Source organism: Trachurus japonicus, chromosome 7 (genome assembly GCF_045865225.1).
Source record: "Trachurus japonicus isolate A0001 chromosome 7, Traja_1.0".
Lineage (NCBI taxonomy): Eukaryota > Metazoa > Chordata > Actinopteri > Carangiformes > Carangidae > Trachurus > Trachurus japonicus.
The window spans coordinates 22,339,107-22,362,089 of record NC_140913.1 but is presented as its reverse complement, the minus strand read 5'-3'; the positions used below and the strand labels follow the sequence as shown (position 1 = coordinate 22,362,089).

The 22,983-nt window shown below is 42.9% G+C and overlaps 2 protein-coding genes across 4 annotated transcripts in view; both read left to right on the top strand.

Annotated features, from left to right (window-relative positions):
* Window positions 1–4,697, top strand: part of LOC146984756 (ERC protein 2-like) — a 147,142-nt gene extending 142,445 nt beyond the window's left edge. Inside the window, exon 22 of the mRNA XM_085782166.1 lies at window positions 3,205–4,697. The gene's annotated coding sequence lies outside the window, so the exon portion shown is untranslated. The remainder of the gene's footprint in view (window positions 1–3,204) is intronic.
* Window positions 4,698–6,358: 1,661 nt separating this feature from the next.
* Window positions 6,359–18,999, top strand: wnt5a (wingless-type MMTV integration site family, member 5a). Of its 3 annotated transcripts, none has more exons than XM_085782165.1 (5): window positions 6,359–6,456; window positions 10,754–10,902; window positions 12,984–13,231; window positions 16,146–16,438; window positions 17,035–18,999. In XM_085782165.1, exons 2-5 carry the CDS (start codon window positions 10,766–10,768, stop codon window positions 17,491–17,493), a joined length of 1,137 nt encoding a protein of 378 aa, XP_085638291.1. In that variant the 5' UTR covers window positions 6,359–6,456; window positions 10,754–10,765; the 3' UTR covers window positions 17,494–18,999. The 3 variants fall into 3 exon arrangements, with proteins under 3 accessions (XP_085638291.1, XP_085638290.1, XP_085638289.1); XM_085782164.1 differs by having other exon boundaries at window positions 6,426–7,552; XM_085782163.1 differs by lacking the exon at window positions 6,359–6,456 and adding an exon at window positions 8,858–8,903.
* Window positions 19,000–22,983: the final 3,984 nt, after the last annotated feature.

Below are 22,983 nucleotides of genomic sequence, written 5' to 3'. Positions count from 1 at the left end.
GCTCTGCATTCAATAAATCAGACATATGATAAGAGTGGTGATTTGTTTTGTCTTTGTTTTCATTGCGAGGCATTTTGTCAAAACTACTTCTCTCCTGACCTTCTGCTCCAAGGTTAAATAGACCGTCCTCTCTGAAACGTGATCTTTTCTGTCACACACCAGGCCCGCGTTCGCAATGCATCTCAGCACAAAGAAATATGCTAGGCTTTTTAAACACAGCAGCGAGAAAGTCGGCTCGGCCGCAAGCTGTCACTTCTCTTTCCCCCTGTATTTCACCGCTAAAATCTGCCCCCTTCAAACCACCGAATGGCTTGTTTTACATCTTTTCTCTTGGAAGGGTAAGACTGGGGAGGGGGGTCTCCTTTTCTGTTGGAGTAAAAGAACACTATAGGGTAATTCCAAGTGAAAAAGCAGCACTCTGTCATTGGTGATCGCAAAACTCTGCAAAGATCCATTCAACAAGCACTTTATGTTAGCAGCACTTAAAGACAAGAAAGGGGTTTTAGCCACTCACATCCAGAATCTCTAGAGAGACATGACTCAGACAAGTTGGGTTTTGGGAAAATACAGGTAGACTAACTAAATATGAACCTTACAGATTTGGATCACCTGTTCACTTACCTTTGATACAGCATGTTGTGTGTGTAGATACACAATACGGGTCTGAACAACATGCATTGTTCAATTAACATGGGGGTAAATGGCTTTTCCTTTCACCTAGTCCTCTGTTTCTGCTGATAGCAATTGAAAATATTGATAAGTCAATCATTTTCCTGCCTCCACACTCAGGCTGAAACTGTATTAATATGAGAAAGTGTTCACCCTGTCTGATCCCACCATCAAACACACAGAGTAGAGGAGTGGGGAGGGGGATGAGGGTTACACTGGGAGTAGAAGATAGGAATGGCTGATTGGAGTTAAAAAGAGATGATGACAGAGGGAAATTATTTTTTTTTGCCATTTAAAGGAATGCATTGATGTGGCTGCAAAATATTAGAACAGTTAGAAGCAAAGGAGAGAAGAGTGAGAAATTTGTAAATCAATGCGTGCCATTATCGACAGTGCTTTTTTTCCCCTCCTCACTGAACCTACTTTATGTGAAGTGGCTCAGAATGATAATGGAAGGGATGCGTCTGATCTGTTGGAGAGAATGTCAAGTGTTAATGTTTCAGTTTTATCAGTGGCCGTTCCTGTGAAGATTCAGGTCAGGGTTCGGATATTACAGTGCAATTTATCACATTCCTACCCACGCAGTCCTCATAGAGGACTGCTGTGCATTGCTGCTCAATCTTTAATAACTGGAACCCCCTCTTTCCTCTTTGTGTCAAACATCCTCATGTGCATCGCTACCTATGGAATCATTTGCAAGTCTTTCATTTAATGTCTTTATGTTGTTCAAACACTGGTTAAACATCCAGTGGAAAGAGTCTTAAAGTGTTGAACTGGACTCAAACAGTCAGAGCAGCTGGTTTAATTGCATTTGTTTTCAGTCATATTCCACTGGTTTCAATTTTTATATTTGAATCAGTTACAGAAGCAGGAGTGACGGGTGCTTCCTCAGCCAGCTGCACTTTACACTTAGAAAAACAAGAGTATCTCACTCACTGTGTGCTGTTGTATATATGTAGCTGCCTTTTTTCCCCCTTTTTTGCTGCCTTTAGCAGCTGATGATGCAGAAAATTGTGGACAATGACCTTTTGGCTGAAAGGGCTTTAAGCGGCCTGTCAGAGCCATTTGTACTCGCTAAATTATCCAGAGCGTGGTTCTGGTTTTCCTGACTGATATAATATGCTTTGCTTTGTCACATGTTTCTAAATCGAGCAGAATCACAACCACAGAATGCAGCACTTCAAACTTAGGAACATAAAATTCCTTATGATTTTAACACTCTGTCACAACATGCTGACATGTAAAATAATCACGGGGCCGATAAGCGTACACACATCCATGACCACAAAGCGACACACGCTTCCTCATTAACAAGCGCGAACACAGGCGTCACACGTGAGTTTGTGTAGTGAATGCGTCTGTTGTGTAGCGGTAGTGAGGTGTTGACAGAGAAGAAAGAGGAGCGGTCTTCAAACACATCCACAGGCAGGTCGTGCTCTCCATTATGCCCTGCCGGGGGCCATATTTGTTGATTCTCTGGCCCCCAAATCATTAATTTAAGTGCAGACGACGGCAAAGAAACCTGAGAATGGCGTCTGACGCGCACACGCAAATTCACACGCAAGCAATGTACATGCGCAGACACACATTTGGTCACGTTTGCACACAAGCAGGCTTACATGTACACACACACACACACACACACACATGCTGTGTTGCATAACAAATGATGGCACTTTAATTGCTGTGCCTGTTTATTTACTCCTGGACGTAATGGATGGTCCTTCTTTGCCTGGCAGCCAATCAGAGCGAGACAGGAAGAGTGTGAGAAGTCCTGCAGAACTGGAAACATTCCTTACAATCTGACATTTCTCTTTTTTCACAACACACTAACTTAAGAAGCTACTATTAAAAACTAAACTCCCTTCTTACATGTAAGAGGTTAAGCCAAATCCTTTGTACCAAAGAATATTCCCCAACTTTACCTATGAAGAATTTAAGTTCTTTCACTATGCCCTCTCCAAGTGACTGATGATAACGTCTTCAGTCATTGGTAGTTATTCTGGGGCCTGTTTGCTCAGCCAATGAGGCGCCCCCAGCGTGCCAGACATACATCATTGTTTCTTTTCTTTTTTTTTCACGACCTAACCCTCAGGAAAGAAGTGAGTTGTTGCTGACTGCTGTGCAGCCCAAATAACAGACACATTCCAATAGCTTTTTTTTTTTTTTTTTAGTTTTTTTTTTTTTATTAATGAGCACTTGATGTTTGGGCTGCTGCCAACTGCATTTAGAGAATTCTTAAGGAGCTCCGGAGACTCTCCAGACAGTTAGAGGAAGAAAATGGTCAAGCTATAGCTAAGGAAAAACAAAATATCTACACTGGACCTGAGTGTTTCGGGTCTCTCCGTCCATTACCAGGCTGTGCAGTTCTATGATGTAACCTTTGAGGAGATGACCAAGGAAATTGAAAACAACTTAAGATCCTTGGCTAGATAATTCATCCTCTTGTCCCTGTGTGGATTTTAGCATTTGTTTTTCATTCTTTGTGGTTGACCTCTCGTACTGATTGTTTTCTCTCAATGTTTCTTTCCACAGCTGCTAGTGGAGCCACGTACCAAGATGTTTGAGAGCCTCGACGAACAGACATACACACTCGACTGGCCCACCCCACTCCCCAGCATCCTGACCACCATGTGAACAGATATACACACCCCAGGACCCACCATTTGAATGCACTGTGGTCAGGTTCAGTCGGTCAGGAATTTGAATGTCACCTGACATGCACAGTGGTCCACTGAGGACTAACAGCCCACTGTGAGCGAATGTCCCCCAACAGAGCATCAGTCATCAACACACAGCTTCAAGGTATTGGCAAGCGGTCCACTGCCTTGATTTCCCTCGCTGTTTCCAATAGACTGGGAGCTGGATTCATTTTACAGTACCACGGTGCTACAGAGCTCTGGCTTCACATCAACCGTCAACCACTTTCGACTACTAGTGCGGCTAAGCCCAGCCAGTGGAACTAGCCGTAAAGCCATGCCAATCCTGGACTGGTTTATGATGGCATGAATGTGCTTACTTCTGCAGCTAAACATCAGACTTTTGTAAATATCACAACATGGACCTCAAAATCCACAATCCACAAGAGACCTTCTCGATGTACCGTGCCAAAAGAGACAACCCTGTCTGCTGAAACAAATTACTGAAATGAGGACCGCATCTGAATCATCTGGGCTACACTCGCCCTGGTCGCTCATTTGTCTGACTCTCTCTCTCTCTCTCTTACCTACTGCAGAGAGATCAACAAGCAAAAGCAAATTTGGGCTTGAAGATGCCCCAAAAGACGGGGAAAAAAAAACTGTTTCAAGGATCAGCTTACATCTTCTCTAAAAATCAGGACCTTAATTAACAGGAGAGGAAGCACAGCTGACCTGAAATCAGCCAGATTACTGTAAGAGCAGTGTGTTTATACATTTCTCCTTGTGTTCTTTTAGCCTGCTGTGCGTTTGTTTAATGAACCAATATCATGTTCTGTTTGCTTTTCTACATCCGAAACAGTTTTGAGTGCCACTCTTCTTTTTTTTTCTCTTTTTTTGAAGTTGTAACAGCTGTGTGTGACTTACTACACTGATGAGTGACGTATTATTTTGTTGTCTATTTACTGATCCTGTGAATCTAAGTGGCTAATCTGTTTATAATGAAGTGACTTGCAATTTAAAGCACTGTGTGATTACTTTCTTCACTGTACTGGAGGTGGATCTGAGGCGACCATTACGTACAGTATTGTTGTGTTTTGATTTAACAGCTTAACAGTGTTTCCATTTGGCCCTTACCTAATATGTACAGTTTTTGTACAGTGTGTGCATGTGTTTGTGTGTGTGTGTGTGTGTGTGTGTGTGTGTGTGTGTGTGTGTGTGTGTGTGTGTGTGTGTGTGTGTGTGTGTGTGTGTGTGGTTTTGTGCTGCTCTCATGATTGTGATGACTGTGAAAGTTTTGGGGGGAACAGTATTCACCCTTGACTTGTTCCACAGTGTTTTGCAGTGGTCAGCTCGTCTCTGTTGTTTGAATAAAAGTTGTTTTCACAAGAACTACAACATGTGTTTTATCAGAAAGACAATAATGTGAACATTGACATTGTCAGTGTTATTGGTAAATTTGAGTGCAACAATGGGTATTTTCACAAGATTAAAGTTTCACCGCCGCTAATGGCAACTACAACAATAGACTCTTGCAGTGCCCAAGAAAGAATTCTTCCCAGTTTTCATGGTCTACCAATTCTCTCTCTCTCTCCCTCTCTCTCTCTCTCTCTCTCTCTCTCTCATAAACTCAGCCAGATGTTGCCCAGTTTTCTTCCTAGGGGAACGTGGGAGGATGGAGGAGGGGGAGGAGGAGGGCGGAGGCATGGGATGGGTTGGTGGGTGGGTGGTTGGGGGGGGGGGCTGGTGGAGGCATGTTGAAGGAGCGAGTGGGGATCATGAAATGTGGCACAGCATGTTTTCAAGCAGGCGTCTCTTTGTGATGCTGTCGCAGCCTCTCCCAGCATCCACCACTGCAGCAGCAGCAGCATTACGTAGCTGGGAGCACGGCCCAGTGTCAGATCCACTGGCCTTTTACTCTCAGGCCTGCAGCAGGTAGAGTCGCCTGGGGCTGGGGGACTTTCAATCCTGATGGGGATACACACTTTGCAAAATGTGACATGCATTCAAAGTGATGGTTCTCACAAAATTATCATGAGTCATCTTTAACCATTTTGTTTCAATCAGCTGTGGTTTTCAGGACTTACTATTCTTGTTAGATTTTTTTTTTCTATTTGGGTCCAAAATTAGTTGTTTTGTGCACTGATCTGTTTTTATACATGAATATAAATTAAGACAATTTTACACTATTGAACTATGGTGCATGTAAAAGTAAATTCAGCCTGTTCAGTGCTGCATAAAGCCCCCAAAAAAATGCACATGATGCCAAATTAGCTTTAATCTTTTATCAATGAAGTGTTGAAGGCTTGTTAATGAGTTTTAAACTAGTTCTGTATCAGACCTGTGAGACTGACTGCACTTGAATGAGGCAACAATAGGATCTCTTACTTCCTTCTATCACCAGAGGTAAGTCTTTATGTGGGCAGGCAGCCAGACATCCAGGTGACTGTCCCCTTCTATTAATTTTTTTAAAGAACCGTTTTACCTCTTTTGCTGACTGTTATTCTATCTCTTATTTCCTCAATCCAAATGAAATTCTGCCCCGCGCAACTGAAAATAACACCGCTTTCACCCCTCAATGCCTTCGCTGTGTGCACTCCACATCCACAGTGACAACACGTGAAACTATTAAACACGATTAATATCGAATCAATATCGAACTGTAAGGATTCCTGCAGCATGTTTTGAGATAATGTACCATAAAATAATAATTACCGTAATGACCGTAATGCTGGTAGGCCTTCAGGTGATGAGAGCAGCCTGTATAAGCATACGGTATGGACCTGCTTGTCTTGATTTTACTTGAGTGGTAACTCGATCTGCTGCCAGTGAAAATCCTAACTTTGCTCTGGTATGGATAGGGTAATAGCCTCGGGTGCTTTATAAGTTTATTTTAGGTAATAGAGACGCTTGTTTTGTTACAGCCTGTTCCGCCCTTCTCTCTCCCTCTCTCTCTCTCTGTCTCTCTCTCTCTCTCTCCACAATTTTACCTAACACTCAAATTCCTCGCTTCTTCAAAGTTGGTGACTGGCAGAAGAAAAAAGAGATCGGAGGAGAACTGTGACGCGCATGCGCCATCGGAGGGCTTTTGCGCTGCGCTGCGCATCCATGCCGCAGAGAGCTAGTTTGTGAGAGGAGGCGACTGAAGCAGGTGAGTGAGAGAGGGAGAGAGAGAGCGACGGAGAGAGAGAGAGAGAGAGGGAGGGATACACGGCGATACTTTTCTGCACTTCAACACACACAGACACACACATACGGTGTGGGAAGAAGACAGACTTGGAGCCTCAGCAAAGCCGCTGTTGTTCACACGCTGTGCTCTTTTCCTCCCCCTGGCACCGTGCGCGCTCGCCAAGCCGCACTGTTTGGAGATAGTCCGCGCGGAAAGTTTTTTGGAGCATACTGTCTGGAGCCCATTAATTGTTGCATCTGTTTTTTTTTTTCTTCTCCATTTTCTTCTTCTTCTTTTTCTGTGAGCCGGACAACTTCACCGTTTTTGCATGTGAAGACATTTAACTGGAGCTGAGGAATTGTCAAAGTGTTTTTTGTTGTTGTTTTTATTTTAATTTTTTGCACAGAATGGAAGGTAAATTGACAAGTCGTTTGTGGCGAGGATCACCGTGTGGATCTTTCCGCAGGTAAAACGCGCTGCGACCTGAGCGCGTGTGAGCGGCTGGATTTAATGATCCTGACAACATCTGAGTGTTTTTGGTTTGTCACAGTTTTAACTCTAATCTGGAGCAGTCTTCACTCGGACAGGGACTATAAAAGTAGGCCGCTTCCAATTAGTAGAGAATCGACTAAAGTTCATACGACGTTTCCGCCAGCTGCACTTTGTGTTGCAGTAGATGGTTTTATTTGTTGATAGTTACCGCAAAGTCACACACTGACTCGTTTAAAGGAACTGATCCACTTTTTTCCTCGCAGCCTTTGGACATTTTATTCATCTCGCTGCCTACTACTATCAGCCCCTATATGCTGCTTGGCGCAAGGAGCGCATTCACTGATTTCTTGGACGTCTGCGTTCACCAAAACACCAAACCTGAAGAACTCTTAGCTTTTAGCACTACACTCCCTTCACCCCAAACCAAAGCACTTTCCAAGAGATCCGGATAAAGCGACGAGACTTGTCTTCACTTCAGAGGAGAAAAGGAAATCTTAAATCCACCTGGCCTGCACTGGGATTATTGGTTTGATATCGTCTGCAGAAAGTGGATTAGCCTTCAACTTCTAACGGGCTGTGCTCCCTGGTGAGTAGCCTATACGTCTCCTGGTTCACTCAACTTTCAGTGCACTTTAACTTAAATCACTGTGGAAAAAAATGTGTTTTCTGCGGGTCCTTTCCCACTAGTTTTGGATTTAGATAAATGTTCTTGACAGATGTGATGTGTGAAACATGCCCCCTGCCCTCAACCACCCCCTCTCCCACTGCAGTCACCGTGACCCTCAGCTATGTCAGTGCTCTGCAGTGTGCAATAAGCTCAACAGAGCTAAAACCAAAGAAAAACGTTCAAATGATAAAAAGTGCTCTGCTTTCTCTTCTCCATTGTTAACCAAGCCTATTAAATCAGGCAGTGTCCTTTGTGCTGCTTGTCTTCATATCCTTGTACCTGGCTCCCTCTCCTGGTTTTCTAAAAACATCAAATCAGGCACGTAGGACTCTAATCAGTTTGCTTTATTAAATGCAGATACTATTTCACCCCATTTGTCACTAAATGAGGACACCATGCAGTTTGGGGAAGCTCTTTTTTTGTTATAAATATAATTGCTCTATGAAGTAAACTTATTTCCGCAGCACCCCTAATCCCCCAAAAGTTCAAATTCACTGTCAGCATATACATTATCCAGAGGCGTACAGATGCAGGCCACACTCCAAACAGTATCACTCAAAAAAGCCTAGCGTTCATTAAAATTGTGCATAATTTGACATTGAAAGTATACCTTCATGCTCTTCCCGTCATATTTTAACAGTTTGTTGTCGAAATTCTGCTTTTATGTTTTATTGTAATACTGTGTTTTAATATTTTTTGGCAAAGATTCGAGCCAGAGAAAATGAATATAAAAATAGATCAAATATAGAATCTGACCGAAAGGTGAAATAATTCCAGACACTTCTAATTTTAAAGAATCAGTAGGTTGATTATTTTTCACTTTAATCTAAGTCATAGATTTAGTTCTTGTAGATAAACTCGTGCAACAGCTGCCCACGATGTTTTATCATTTTGACGAGGGTTTGTTCGCTTCCTGTAATTTGTTCAATTTAATGTGACTTTGACCGACAGGAATCAGCAGGGTAGTCATCAATCATCCTGATTCAGTCCTATGAATACTTGACTCGGGTCAAATCGTTTGCAGGGGTCACGGAGCGCAGGATTTACGCAGCTTTCACGGGAGAAGCCAAATAATATGAGTGTGTTTTTACTTTTCGAAAACGACACCGATGAAGTTCTGTGTAGGGCTGGACTGCTCCTACCACTGAAACGATTACACCCTCGATGAAAGAAACGAACTCGGAAATGAAAAGCCCTACTCCTCTTTGTGTTAAAACTAATCTAACTGTTCTCCGCTCTGATTGGCTGAGACTCGGTTATGAAGTGTTGGGTAACTGCGCGCACCTGTGGCATCCTGACACTGTTCAAAAATGAAGGTGGAGAGCCAAACCTGTGTGACTGAGCACCTCCGCAGTTGAGTTGGTGCCCAGTTTGGCGCAAAATTAATATTTAATTTCAAATCTGAATTATCCACGAATTAAAATATGCATCCTGGCGTGAGGAAAACCCACAATTAACTGCTTTAAAATCAGTGTAAAACCGCCGCCCTCTGCGGATTATTCCTTCAATTTCTGTGGATGAACTGCAAAGAACATAACAAAACCTCACCAACTGTTACTGAGACAGCACACAAACTGAAAGCACGTGTGTGTGTGTGTGTGTGTGTGTGTGTGTGTGTGTGTGTGTGTGTGTGTGTGTGTGTGTGTGTGTGTGTGTGTGTGTGTGTGTGTGTGTGTGTGTGTGTGTGTGTGTGTGTGTGAGTGCGCGCTGGGTGAGTGATGGTGAACTTGGCCTTGCCTTTAATGAGTATTAGGCAGGCCCAGGTCTCCACGACTCAACCCTGGAAAATAACGCAGCATGACAAATTAGAGCTGCTCTCAGACCCAAAATTCACACACGGCCCAACTGGAAGGCTGGCACATCGGTTGAACTCGAAAAAGTAGGGGTAATTATTTTAACTCATTTTCTGCCTGCACTGCAGCCAAACTATATCTCCAGAGCCACGAAGTTGTCTGCACACAACTGACTTTTTTTTTTTTTTTCATTTAAAGTGTAGTTTTCGTTTAGAAAAAGGCTGCACAGTAATAAAGGCCATACACCATCCTGCGCTGACGTGGCTTCTTATAGACGGATTCACATTCAATTCATAAATATTAAATTTAACTTGAATATAGTTATACGCGGCATATTTGTCAGATTACGTATTTAATTGCAGACACGCCACAGTTCCCGTGAAGAAAACAATTTAAAGAAAAAAACACGTAGGGTTATTTTTTTGTATTTCCGCATTTGTATTTCTACTTAATCCTTTTAAAACATTTTAAATTGAAATTCTTTTTTTCTACAAATGTATAACATTTTCTCTCTTACAGATGTTTATTTTTTCTTCTTTTTTTTGAGAAACTAACAAAATAAAATCTTGTCAACAGGAGATAATACAGTCAGCTCTGCTATTTGTAAAAAAAAATAATAATAATAATAATAACAATATGGAATCTAAACAAAATGTTTTTTGTTTTGTTTTTTTCATATTTGAGGTCTAATTGCTTTTAAGTGAACCTCATTTGCATCACACGTGTGATCATAAGTGCAGGTTAAAACATTTAATTTGACTTATTTCAATAGTAAATGTGTATCCTAAAATGTATTTAAAAGGATACACACACACACACACACACACACTGACTATTACTCTCTGTCTTGTATTTGTGTCCCTCTGAGTAAAGTGAACAGTCAATGTGTGTGTGGAGTTGGGGTTTCATGGTCATTGTCTCTTCTCTTGCTGCACGTCAATCAGTCTTGTGTGATTCACACTCAAGACCTGCTGCCAAATGACTGTTCTGCAAGCACTGATAGCCTCAGGGCACTCATCTCTCTCTCTCTCACACACACACACTCTCTCACACACACACACACACACACACACACACACACACACACACACACACACACACACACACATAATCACAGTGCTCTATGCATGTAAAAGGGGAGGGGTATGTAGATATACAGGCATGTAGCAGAAAGACTTTTCCCTGCGTTCCCATGGTACATTTCACCATCATATACTGTATATCTGTCTTTACTGTGTTCTGCACAATAAACTGCTTGTGAGAGACAAACTTCCACACAGACGGAGAGACTGACATGCATCCTGTTCTCTGTGTGTCCTCCCCTCAGATCAGCGGCAGTATGAACCTGGGGCTGGGCTGTGTGTGTCGGCCGGTTTACTGGCCCTTTGGCAGCGTGTTGGACTCCAGACACTGTGTCTTTGCCCTCACACTCCTCACACTCCTCATGCAGGTGGTGGTGGAGGCCAACTCGTGGTGGTATGCATTAATTTTCTCTCCATATGTACAGTTATTTCTGTGTGTGTCTTGACGTGTGTACAGCTTGTTTTTGTGTGTTTGCTTGTCATATGGCGAAAGTGGAGATTGTCGGCTTTCAAAATACATGTTCTTCTTTTTTGACCTGTGCACAAGTCGCTTTTTAGAAATTGAGCAGCAGTGCACAAAAAGCTCAGAAAGAGGCCAAATATTTAGACTGACATTGATTCAGGGGAAAAAAAGGTTATTAATGTTTATCTTTTACTCAGTTTCAGAGTCGATTTCAGGCTAGTGTGTGTGTGTGTGTGTGTGTGTGTGTGTGTGTGTGTGTGTGTGTGTGTGTGTGTGTGTGTGTGCGTGCGTGTTTGATAAGTAATCCTGCTTAGCTTCAGTTGCACCACATATGAAGTAATACAACATGCTGACTGTGGCACATTAACTTTTCAGAAAGACCTTTTTTCTCCCTTATTTTCTTTCTTCACATATTGCCAAACCAAAATTATGAATATTATAGAAACATAGAATGCTGTGGTCTATGAGTCGCCGTCCAAATATGTGCAAACACGAACACTGTGTGTTACTGCACATATGTGTTTGCATGTGTGTCGTCCTGCAGCCTTTAGAAGGCCAGTCTATATTTGAGCATGCTGCACTTAAACACACACACACATTACTTCTGATAGGGGAAAATACTGTTTACCAGTCACCATAGAAACCCCTCACATCCTGTGGTTGTTTCTGCATTTTTATCTAGTTGTGCACTTGTGCATAATTGTGTATCCCCACTTGAGAGCTTGTAGAAGAACATGAAGCATTTACAGTAAACCCACACTTCCTGTGTAAGATTTTTATTTACTTCAAACGAGCAGATCAAAGCGAGAGGTGACATCATGTGGTGATAGGCCAATTATATGAAAATAACAATTTAAACAATTAATTTGAGGAGGATTTATCCAGATAAACATATTTTTAATGGGTTCCGCTCTGTAGGCGGTGACATTAAAGTTCAAGTAATGAGTTGGATTACGGACCCAGCTGAGGACTCGCACATTACCACAGAGCTTTTGGAAAGCCTAGTTTGGAGCACAAACTGTGTGTCTTTCAGTTTCCTCTTTGAGAGGACACACAGGTGTGAAGGATTTAGAGCGTCAGAGCAGAGAGTGTGTGTGAGACCGAGTGTATTAACAGTGTGTATGTTTTGTTTTTTTTTGTCTTCCCTGTGCTTACGTCTGTGTATATGTTGTGTGTGTTTTCAGTCTGCATTCCCTCGCTGCCGAGTTTCCCCAGTCGATCAGGTTACACTGGGGGCTAATTGTCTCTCTCTTGGGGCTCTGGGATGGGCTGCTCTAATTGTCCTGTGGCCTGGAACCAGATGCTCATACTAGTGTTTCTCTCCCTCTCTGTTTCAACTGTGTTTGTCCCTCTCTCTTTTCCTTTCAATTCATCTTGATTTCCCTTTTGTCCTCTCAAACAGAACCGAATGTGGCGGTAGATGAAATTATTTGATTTATCCGCAAAAGTGTCTATGGTTTTCATAGCTTTCAATAGCGGTCTGCTGTCTGCAGTTGGTTTGAGGAAACATGAATTATGACAAATCATTTGGGGGGAAAAGAAAGTCCAAATTTATTGTTTCTTTTTAGTCGGTATAGTGTGTGCTTCGTCAGCGGAATAATACCCCTGAGACAGTGGTTTGTCACCTAAATTTTGAACATGGAGGGGTCACAAGATAAATCTGCAGGCTTTGTGAGCTCCTGGACAAGTTAAAATGAAAGTAAAAATATATTTCTACCACACAAAGCTATATGTTGGTGTTTATTTGACTTTTCTAATGTGTGTGTTGTTTTTTGTTATAATGCTCTTAGCCCTAATTGGTACAGTATATTATCAGAAAAGTGTCAGTAACAGCTTAGAGTGTGCAAGGTCTCAATTAATCTTGTAGCTAACTGCACCTCATTACAATGGTGAACACAGCTTCGACCAATCAAGTGCAATAAGCTGCTGATTGTAAATTTGGCCTTAAAATATATATTTGTTAGAATGACACATGAGTCACAACAACTGCATTGTGTGTCCCACTCATCCAGGTCTCTGGCCATGAACCCTTTACTGATCCCGGAGGCCTACATCATCGGTGCCCAGCCTCTGTGCAGCCAGCTGGTGGGGCTGTCGCAGGGCCAGAAGAAGCTGTGCCAGCTCTACCAGGACCACATGCAGTACATCGGTGAAGGTGCCAAGACAGGCATCAGAGAGTGCCAGTACCAGTTCAGACATCGGCGCTGGAACTGCAGCACAGTGGACAACTCCTCTGTTTTTGGGCGGGTCATGCAAATAGGTAAATACGCAAAGATACTGATGTTTACTCTTAGAAACATAATAGAAATAGAACAGGAGATTTTTTGCAATATATTCACCAGTCTTATGTAGCATCCGCACAGTCTATGTCTTGCCTTTTCTTCATTCTTCTGCTCCGTGACTCACTGACCCTCTTTTGTGTGTGTTTGTGAAAGTGTGTGTATGAAATGTATGGGGCTGCTGATTCTCAGCAGCTGTGTGGAGGGAATAGTTGGTGGGTGAGGTTGCTGGATAAATCACATGTGGCTTTGGCCTGCTAAACCAGCTCCCGACATGGAGCAGGAGGGAGGCAGAGAATCGGCTTTTCCCCTGATGAATGGGAGACAAGCTAACACACACACACACACACATACGTATATATACACGGGGAAGCACTCTATGGAGCTGGACTGTAGCTGCCCTGTATTTACAAGTAATAGGAGTGCAGTGAGTGTATGCACCAATATATCACCTTGTCAGAGATTACACTGTGTGTGTGTGTGTGTGTGTGTGTGTGTGTGTGCGTGTGTGTGTACATGTTCATACAGTGTTCTCAAATCTCTTATAGAAAATTCAGAAGTTTTACAATCCACTCTTGAAAGTGATTCCCACTCCTGGATGCTATCGTTTAACATGGTTTGTTTTAGTTTTCTTTGGATGTTTGCCTTCACCTCAGGGGCTAATGTAAGGGCGGTTTACCATTTATTGATCATAACTCTCCAGCTGAATTACAATGAATCTATACAATGTCCAAGCTGAGATCATATTAGCGGGTCTGACTGCATAGTGGCAAAACCTGAACAGATCCCATGTTGTAGTTTTGACAACACTCTGCATTTGTTACATTTACGTTTTCAAATGAATAGTATTTAATAGGCAGACAGAAAGTTGTTCATTTTCCTTATGTTGCTGCTCTTTAAAGGGGCAATTCACCCAAAATCCTCAAAAGAATAATTTTAAAAAGTCCTACTCACCCATATCGCATGGAGTACATTTAGGTTTTTTCATTTGTCCAGATTTTTGAGATATACATGTCCAAGATTTCACAAGACTCCACTGCAATTACTGGAATAAATGGTGAATGGAATTTCATTTGTGGCGCTCACAGCTTTGAAAATAACATTTAATGCACTCAACAGCAGCTCATCCTTCCAGGAATAATGTTCCCATTGCTCTGGGTAATCCACCAAACATGCTGTCAACAGTTTTCATGGTGACGATATTTTATTTTCTTAATTTTTTGGTAGAAACTGGTGATTACACAGAGGTCTGTGGATAATCCCAGTAACCGGGACATTGTTTTTGGAAAGAGAAAGTGGCGGCAAATTTGATGTTACAAGCACCAGAAAACCAACCATCAAACATGCTGTTGTTGTGAATAATACCCTACATGACGTAGTTAACCCGCATGTGAATGCGTCTGTGTTTTTCACTATTCTTGGGGATTCTCCCTGTCTGTGTCTCTGGCGCTGCCGACTCCCTCCCCACAGATCAGTCTTCATAGAGACCTCATCAGCAGCCCTTCTCCAATTCCTTTTCTGCCTCCCTCTGCCTCCCCATTATTGCTTCTATCTTACACCACTCCGGGCCAAGTAAACATGTCCTCCCCTGTGCCGTGTGTCTGTCTATCTGAACACCCGTTGCACTGTCTGTCTGCTGGCTTAGGACACTGCTGGTGATTTAAAGCTGAGCTCCAGGGGGTGCTGGCGTGGTTGGGTTCAGACCCTCTCCCCTGCCTGGTTTGGCTAGCTGCAGGGTGGGGTACAGGAGAAGGGAGGCTGCAGTGTGGGAGACAACAGTTTGTCTGTCTACAGGTCCACTATTAGGCCAATATCCTCAGGCTAGTTTTAAAGTTGTACTAGACTAATAAATAACCCCCTCACCCCCTTTTCTCTCTGATCGCCTCCTGCCAGAGTTTCCCACCTGGACTTCTTTCAGACTTTCCAATAAGCGTCTTTTATTCTTTATTCATCTTTTCTCTTCTCAGTCATTGTCTTTCTCAGCCTTTTGTGACATTAAGTGTGTGCATGTGTTTCCTTTTCCATTTTGCTTCCTTTTTTTCCCTTTCAATGTCTTTTTCTGAACTTATCTCTTCAGTCGTATTTTCTTTCTCCTCCCTCATCTCCCATTCTCAGTCCATCTGTTATTGTCATTATAGCACGCTCTCTAAAGGTTTAGCCCAGCAGGTATATGAGCTGTGCATTTTTATTTTGTAGCAACCCCTGTCTTCAGTGTGGTAATGTCGGCCATTTCTTCCTTTTTGTTTCTTCTTTATCTCCTCATCTCGGTTTTCTCTTGTAGACTGTGGCTTTGTACAGTGGAGGTAGTAATGGATAGAGCATTTGGTGGCAGAAAAATCTGCTTATGTGTATTTTTGTGAGTTTTTTTTTTTTTAAGTTTCTTTTTAAATGTCCCGACCTCTTGTCTCTGTGGAGGAAATGTTGAGGGCAGAAACAGCAGGAGTTAATGAGCAGTGGCTCCAGAAACTCTCAGTCCTGACAGATAAAGTAAAAGAGTCGTTGTCACTTTCAATTTGGGTGAAATGACGGCTGCTTGTTGAGGAGAATCTCTGTCACTGGAGGGCGCTGTCTTCTCTCTGGCTGAAGCCCAATAACAGCAAACCAGATTCCACTGTTCAAAATGTTGATGATGAGGAGCCTGCAGGACTTGGCTGAAGTGCTCTGTAATCTTAAGTGTATGGTGAATGCTGTCATATGACATCACATCTCATAACACTGTGTAGATTCTTAAAGCATAATGACAGTGAGACACAGTTGGCATATAAGATAACCACACATGCTTAGGATACAAAAATGGAAGCAGTGGATGGATTTGATCAAATTTTATATTCCTCATTTGCTGCATCTCTTCTTGTGTCAAATGTGACTTGACGTTCCCATTCTGTGTATCCACAGGGAGCCGAGAGACGGCGTTCACTTACGCCATCAGCGCAGCAGGGGTGGTGAATGCGGTGAGCCGTGCCTGCAGAGAGGGGGAGCTCTCCAGCTGTGGGTGCAGCCGAGCGGCTCGTCCCAAAGATCTGCCACGAGACTGGCTGTGGGGCGGCTGTGGAGACAACCTCAACTACGGCTACAGGTTCTCCAAGGAGTTCGTGGATGCGCGCGAGAGGGAGAAGAGCTACCCAAAGACGTCGTATGAGAACGCGCGGCTGTTGATGAATCTCCACAACAACGAAGCTGGAAGGAGGGTAAGAGACTGGGCTTACACGCATGAATACACACACAAAAGTTTGTTTGTGTGTCATCAGATAAGAAGCAAGCAGAAAGATATTCACTGCAGGCCCAGGAATGAGACCCAACCAGTGATTAAACGGAGCAAAAAGAGTTTGGAAGTGAGGCAGTCCAGGTCAATCAGATAGGTCTCCGCTGATCATCTGTGTAACAGCTCTGTCTGCTCTCGCCTCCTGAGGCTTTGATCTGTGGGGAGATGGAGTCATTGGATGCAGCTCTGGGATTTCTTTTCCTTTCCAAACATCTTGAAACCACCTCAAAGGAAACGTAACACCAGTTATCTGTTGCCAGGCTGTTTTCTTTCAAGTAGGACAAATGAGTGGACAACATTTTATTCAGTGCACCATTGGAGACATGGTCAGGATCATTCAGTCCTTTATGGCAAAGTAATGCTTTATGAGATCATAAGCAGGATATTGTGCAAATATTTAGGCAGACAGGACAAATTACAGTAGAAATGTGAAGCATGCATCACTTTTGTTATTCTTCTGTAGTTTGTCACATTTAAAGTCGTCTGTTTAATCCAAGGATTTCTTTTCCTTTCTGCTCTCAGACGGTGTCGGATCTCGCCCACGTGTCCTGCAAGTGTCACGGGGTATCGGGCTCCTGCAGCCTGAAGACCTGCTGGCTGCAGCTGGCCGACTTCCGCAAGGTGGGTGACGCACTGAAGGAAAAGTACGACAGCGCTGCCTCCATGAAGCTCAACACGCGCGGAAAGCTGGTGCAAATGCACAGCAAGTTCAACGCTCCCACGAGCCACGACCTGGTGTACATCGAGTCCAGCCCAGACTACTGTCTGAAGAACCAAAGCACGGGCTCTCTGGGCACAGTGGGGCGCCTTTGCAACAAGACGTCAGAGGGCATGGATGGGTGTGAGTTGATGTGCTGCGGCCGCGGTTACGACCAGTACAAGGCCCAGATAGTGGAGCGCTGCCACTGCAAGTTCCACTGGTGCTGCTACGTCAAGTGCAGGCGCTGCACTAAAATCGTAGACCAATTCGTCTGCAAGTGAGAAGAGGAGCGTTGCCTGTGTGTGTTTGCTTGCAGACGATGGGCGTACATCTGTGTGTATTCATGAGCAGAGGAGCAAAGGAGTTGAACACAGTGAGAGAATGGAAGAAAAAACTATATAAATTATATTTATAGAGTTAAACAGTTATGCCATTGCAAAAAGACTGACTCTTTTTTCAAAAAAAATCTTATGTCTTCAGAAACTGAGAGTATCGTGAAATATTTATTTTGAGATTGTTATGTTTTATTTTGGCCCAGACATCACCAGCCGATTTTAACCCCTTCAAGTGCCTGATAATGGCTGGAAGTCCTCCCCCCAACACCCACCTCACCTTTTTTTTTTTTTTTTTGGTCAAATTTCAAAAAACATCCCTTTCCTTGTCAGATGGGTCACGCTGATTGCGAAATTGGACTGTGTTTTCTCATTTCCTGACCAGAGTATAGAGTTTGATATTTGTGGCATAGTTGACTAAGAGGTCCTGATTTGTTGTTTGAGACCGACTGTGTTGAGAGGAGAACGCCTGTGCGCTCGAGTGTATGGATGTTTTCATGGGCCCGGTCCCAAGCCGCCCTTCACATCCTCACCCAAAGTCTGCCTTGTCCCCTCTCATCACATGTAGAGTCAGGAACACTGTTGGTTCGTTTGGAGTACAGTGGCGACAATGAGAGGGCTGTTTTGGGGATTGGGCCATTTATTAAGCTGTCCCAGAAGCCTTAGTGTTCCCCAGGTGCTGCAACAAGCCCTCCACCATTATGCACTTTGATACAGAGGCTTTAACCTGTCTGTTCATGTCTGTTCAGCTGTTCTTTTTTTTCTTTTTTTCTTACTACAGTGCATCAGCAAATATATCAATATTATAGCCTTCATTCTTTTCCATATTAATTCATAATTCCATTTAACATTATTCTACAATACTTAACATGGTTTGAATATATATGGGCAATGTTGTGGTTACAGTGGTGAAATATTCCATGCTCTGTGTATATAGTATGTCTATCCAACCAATCAGTAAACTGTATTTATTGTCTTTAACCAGATCCTCCTTTTTAAGCTTAAAACAGAGAAGCATCTCCATCAGAGATCTGTATTTAGTTGGACATTCCCAAGGTTTTGGAATCACTTTCGAAAAATTTGTTCTCACTAATGCGGCTCCTCACTGATTTTTCTTTTTGTAAAGGGAAAAGCACCTTATAAAAACACATTCTTTTGTTTCCTCACTAATGTTCAGCTTTACTGTTACACACAGACACACACACACATACACACACAAGTATATATAGATATATATCACAGATGTTCAGATCTTATCATTGCCACAAATTTTCCAAAACCACTCAGATAACTGCTCACTATCCCTGTGATCATTCTCAATAGAATTTTTACCAATCCAGCTATGTATTTATAAGCAGGTTTGTTAAACTTAATGTGTTATAGCTGTTATTTTGTTACTTTTTACAAATTGGCTCAATGCTCTACTTTGTTTCAATAAATATCAAATGTAAAACCAGCAGAGAAGTAGTTACTCACAGTATTTATTTGTCTGTGCCTTTGACATTGAAGTTTCCATTTAATCTCCTGACATAAACCTCTTTTCCTCTCTACACATACATTACTAAATACGTTTGTCTTCCTCAAAAAGTGCTGCAGTAGAGATTTCACTACCAAGATAGAGGCTTTTCTTTTCCGTTTAATTCAAACAGCACACAGGATTTTTATGAACCAGTTACATTCCTTCAGTCGGCCTCCTCACCCATGGGCAGATTTAGTAACAGACAGTCAAACCTACGTTGGATGACAGCTGTTTCAGCCGTGGAGTGAACAAAGACGAAGGAGAGCTTGCTTGAGAGCTTTGGAAGATGGTCTGGAGATTGGGTGTCTCTCAGGAGGACGGTTGAGGTTGTATTGTAAGCGCCCCTCAACAATCCAATGACAGTGGATCAGTTAATGGAATGATTAATCATATTGTGTCAGGAGAATAGGAAGAGGGGGATTTTCGATGTGGGGGGAATGGGGCTGTCTGGGAGACGACTGGGCCTTGTCAGAGTCTGCCGCAACTCAAGAGGAGATGCAGAGAACAGGAGAGAAGATTGGGTAATGAGAAACGGGGGATTACATGAGGGCTGGATGAGAGGGGAGTAATAAGGAGAGTGGTTGTGAGAGGAGAGGCCCGAGGGAGAGGAGTGCTTTAAGGAAAGTAGAGCTGAAGGACTGCCATTACAGTGTAAACGCTCCTGACACTGACTAATATTTACACTGGTAAAATGATACTGACTTTAGGAGCACATCCCATATGTGACCCTGTCAATTGGCCCCATATGTGTGTCCGTGTACTTGCATATGCACCCACTTGCGCAAAATGTGTTACATCATGACAAGTGTTTACATTTCTGATTGGTGTCAAGCAGGCCAATAAGCAAAAGCAGGAGATACAAAGTTTTCGAAAAAGGAGAGAAAGTGAAAGAGAGCTAAATGTTACCAAAAAAAAGAGGAAAGACTCAAAGGAGACCAAGGCCAGCGAGAGGTTTTACATATTTGAACCTTCTGTCAACAGCAAGGTTTATAAGGATATGAAATCACCCTTCAGCTTTGTATTTTTTATGTACATGGAGGTCAGAAACTACTTGCACATGCTGGACTGGGATGTCTGAGTGAGTGACTGCCTTCATACCAGCAGGAGTCTTCTAGCTGTAGCATAAACACAAATCCAGGTGCACAGCAGGCTGATACAGCAGGCGAGCGAAACCTGAAACTCACAGGTGCACAGGTATGACTAACCTGACACAGTCATTTAGAGAAAGAGGTGCGGATACTTCGAAATGTTCAAACAAAAAAAATACTTGGCCTCTGCTCCCATGAAGGGTTTGATAGATAATGCGGGTGGCTGCATAAATATTTATACGCCTGTTCTGCAGAGAACAACGACGTCTTTTTGGGGCTGTGGTCACAGGGTGATAAGGTTGTGATTTAGGTTTGCACACACAATTAACTGTTCACCGCAAAAGCACTTTGTAGCTTCAAGAGTGCACGCACACTTAAAGGCGGAGGTGCTCAGCATCAGATATTTTAAGCCGGTGTAAGACTTGGCTTCTCTGTGTCATCTGCGCTTCACAGTTTATCTAAGAAAACAACAGGCTGTCTAAACGTAGCCCTCTTCCATCTGTCTCACATTGCTGTCATACTTTCTTCCTCATTTAATCTTCCTTTTCTCACAGAAAATAAACAGAGGTAAATTTTGAAATATGCAAGCTTTTTTTTTTAGTGTTAAATGCTTGTTTGCTTCTGTGTGCATGCACGTGTGTTTTTGTATTCGTGCAAAGGTGATAATTATGACGATGCAGCGAACGGGGCTGGATAAAAACTGAGGTTCACACAGCTTACTGAGCGGTTTCACTCTATTCTTCTTCCACTGCATTAAAATTCCTCAGAGGTTCTTCAGGACGATTACGTGACAAGTTGTGTTTTCCTAAAACAAAGCAGCTGGTTGATATAAGAAAACCTCCCCCTGCTGAAGCCAGATCTGCTGACCGCAACTTTGTAGATTCATAAATATTTTGTTGATTCTGTTCCTGTAGTGGAAAAAGGCTGAAGTAATGTTCTACTGTAAGTGCAACACACCAGGCTACACATATTGATGTAATACATTTACACCACATTTTACCATCTGTGAAACAAAACCTCAGCTTGAACTCTGGCCTACACTATAGTTTGTAACCGTGCTACACCGTGCTCCCTAATAACTTTTTGGGGTCTATAGAAACAGTCTTCATTGCCTTTAATCACTACATCAAACCATGAGCACCAAAAGGCACAGGAGGAAACGTGCAATTGGACAAAAACACACTCCGTATTGATCTATGCTGGCCAGCTTTGTCTTCTAAAGCCTCACAAAACAGAATACATGAGCTGTCAGTGCAGCTCTGGCGAAGCTCATCTCTCCAGGCCAAAATGGAGCTTGTTCCATGCCCCGGCTCTTACTGTAAAACTCTCATAAAGCGAGAATGGGGCCAAAATAAGAGCGCTCCGCAGAGCTGCATTTAGAGCTATTTGGGATTGTGGTTGTGTGTTTTAGAGAAAAAAGGGCAGGACACCGCACCGTGACGTCGCAAACAGTCTGGACTGGATCAGAGGGATGGGTCGGTACCGCAGAGTTACAGCCCCCCTCCTCCCTTCACCTCTCTCACTGCCAGTTCTATCCCAGTGTCCGCCCCCCACCCAGAAACCACTCACACCACAAGTTGTTTCAATGGGGCACAACTCTGGCTGAAAATAGAAAGGTTAAACATAGAGGTCACAATTTCTCAATGTGCATGACTGAGGCTTTTGTGTGTATGAGTCTGTGTGTGTGTGTGAGAGAAAGAGAGTGACAGAGAAGACGGACGACTGAGAGAAATCAATATCAGTTCAATCCTATTGTTATGATAATAACTTTTATTCCAGGGGTTTATTTTAAATCCATGTTGAACTGGTTAGCCAATGTCCTGTAATCACGATTATTAGGGCTCTTAGTACTAACAGTTGCAAAGCTGAAGAATTGAGGATATCCCAGGAGACAATTGCAAATGGAAAGGTAAACACAGCAGAATAGCTGTCGGTGCATGTGTGTGTGTGAGGGTGTGTGCGCGCACCACTTCAGTAGTACAGTGAACTGCAGCTCATCTTGCTTTATTGCTCACAGATGTGGAAACATATTCACCTTCATATGACAGCAGAGGATTATGATCTGTTATTCTGTCTTGAATGTCACACAGAATGACCATTTCACCAAATGAAGTTTTTCCTCATCGAAGCACTTTAATAGATTTTACAGGACTTTCTTGGAAAAGGTAAACACTCACCGTGGAGCGTTCCACTCTGACATTTGATCTACTCTTCTTAGAGACTCTGATGCTGTGCACGTCTGTCTCTCACACGACTCCATTTCTAAGTCGGACTAGACTGAATACACTCTCACTGTCAACGCATCCTCATGTTTTGGTTTCTTTTCCCAGTGTTTGCAATATATTACATAATCGGGCATGTTTACAAGCTAAGAACAGACTTACTTGTTTGTGGTTTGCCATGGGATCTTCTCTATCTTTCCTCCTCTCTAGTTTGTGTGTGTGTGTGTGTGTGTGTGTGTGTGTGTGTGTGTGTATATATGTGCACAGCTTTGCCCCACAGGGAGCTGAGTGCCAGGTCAGAGCCAGTAGCTGAGTGATTCTGTCAGCCTGTTAAGCCTTCATGGATTACACTAAAGTGGGCCCCTGGGGTTGCTCCGACATCAGTGCTGCTCTGCCCAGTTATGGTTAAAGTATCATACGGCAGCTATTGAGCTTCTCTTTCCATCCTTGTCCTCAGTTTTTACTTTACATCTGCATCTATCACAACTTCACTCTATCTTGAAGAGATGGTTGAACTGCTTCTAAAAGGATGTGATAACGGCACAAACAGCAGGTCAATATCAATAGATAATAGATACTAGAAGAGATAATACCAATAAAACTGATTCCT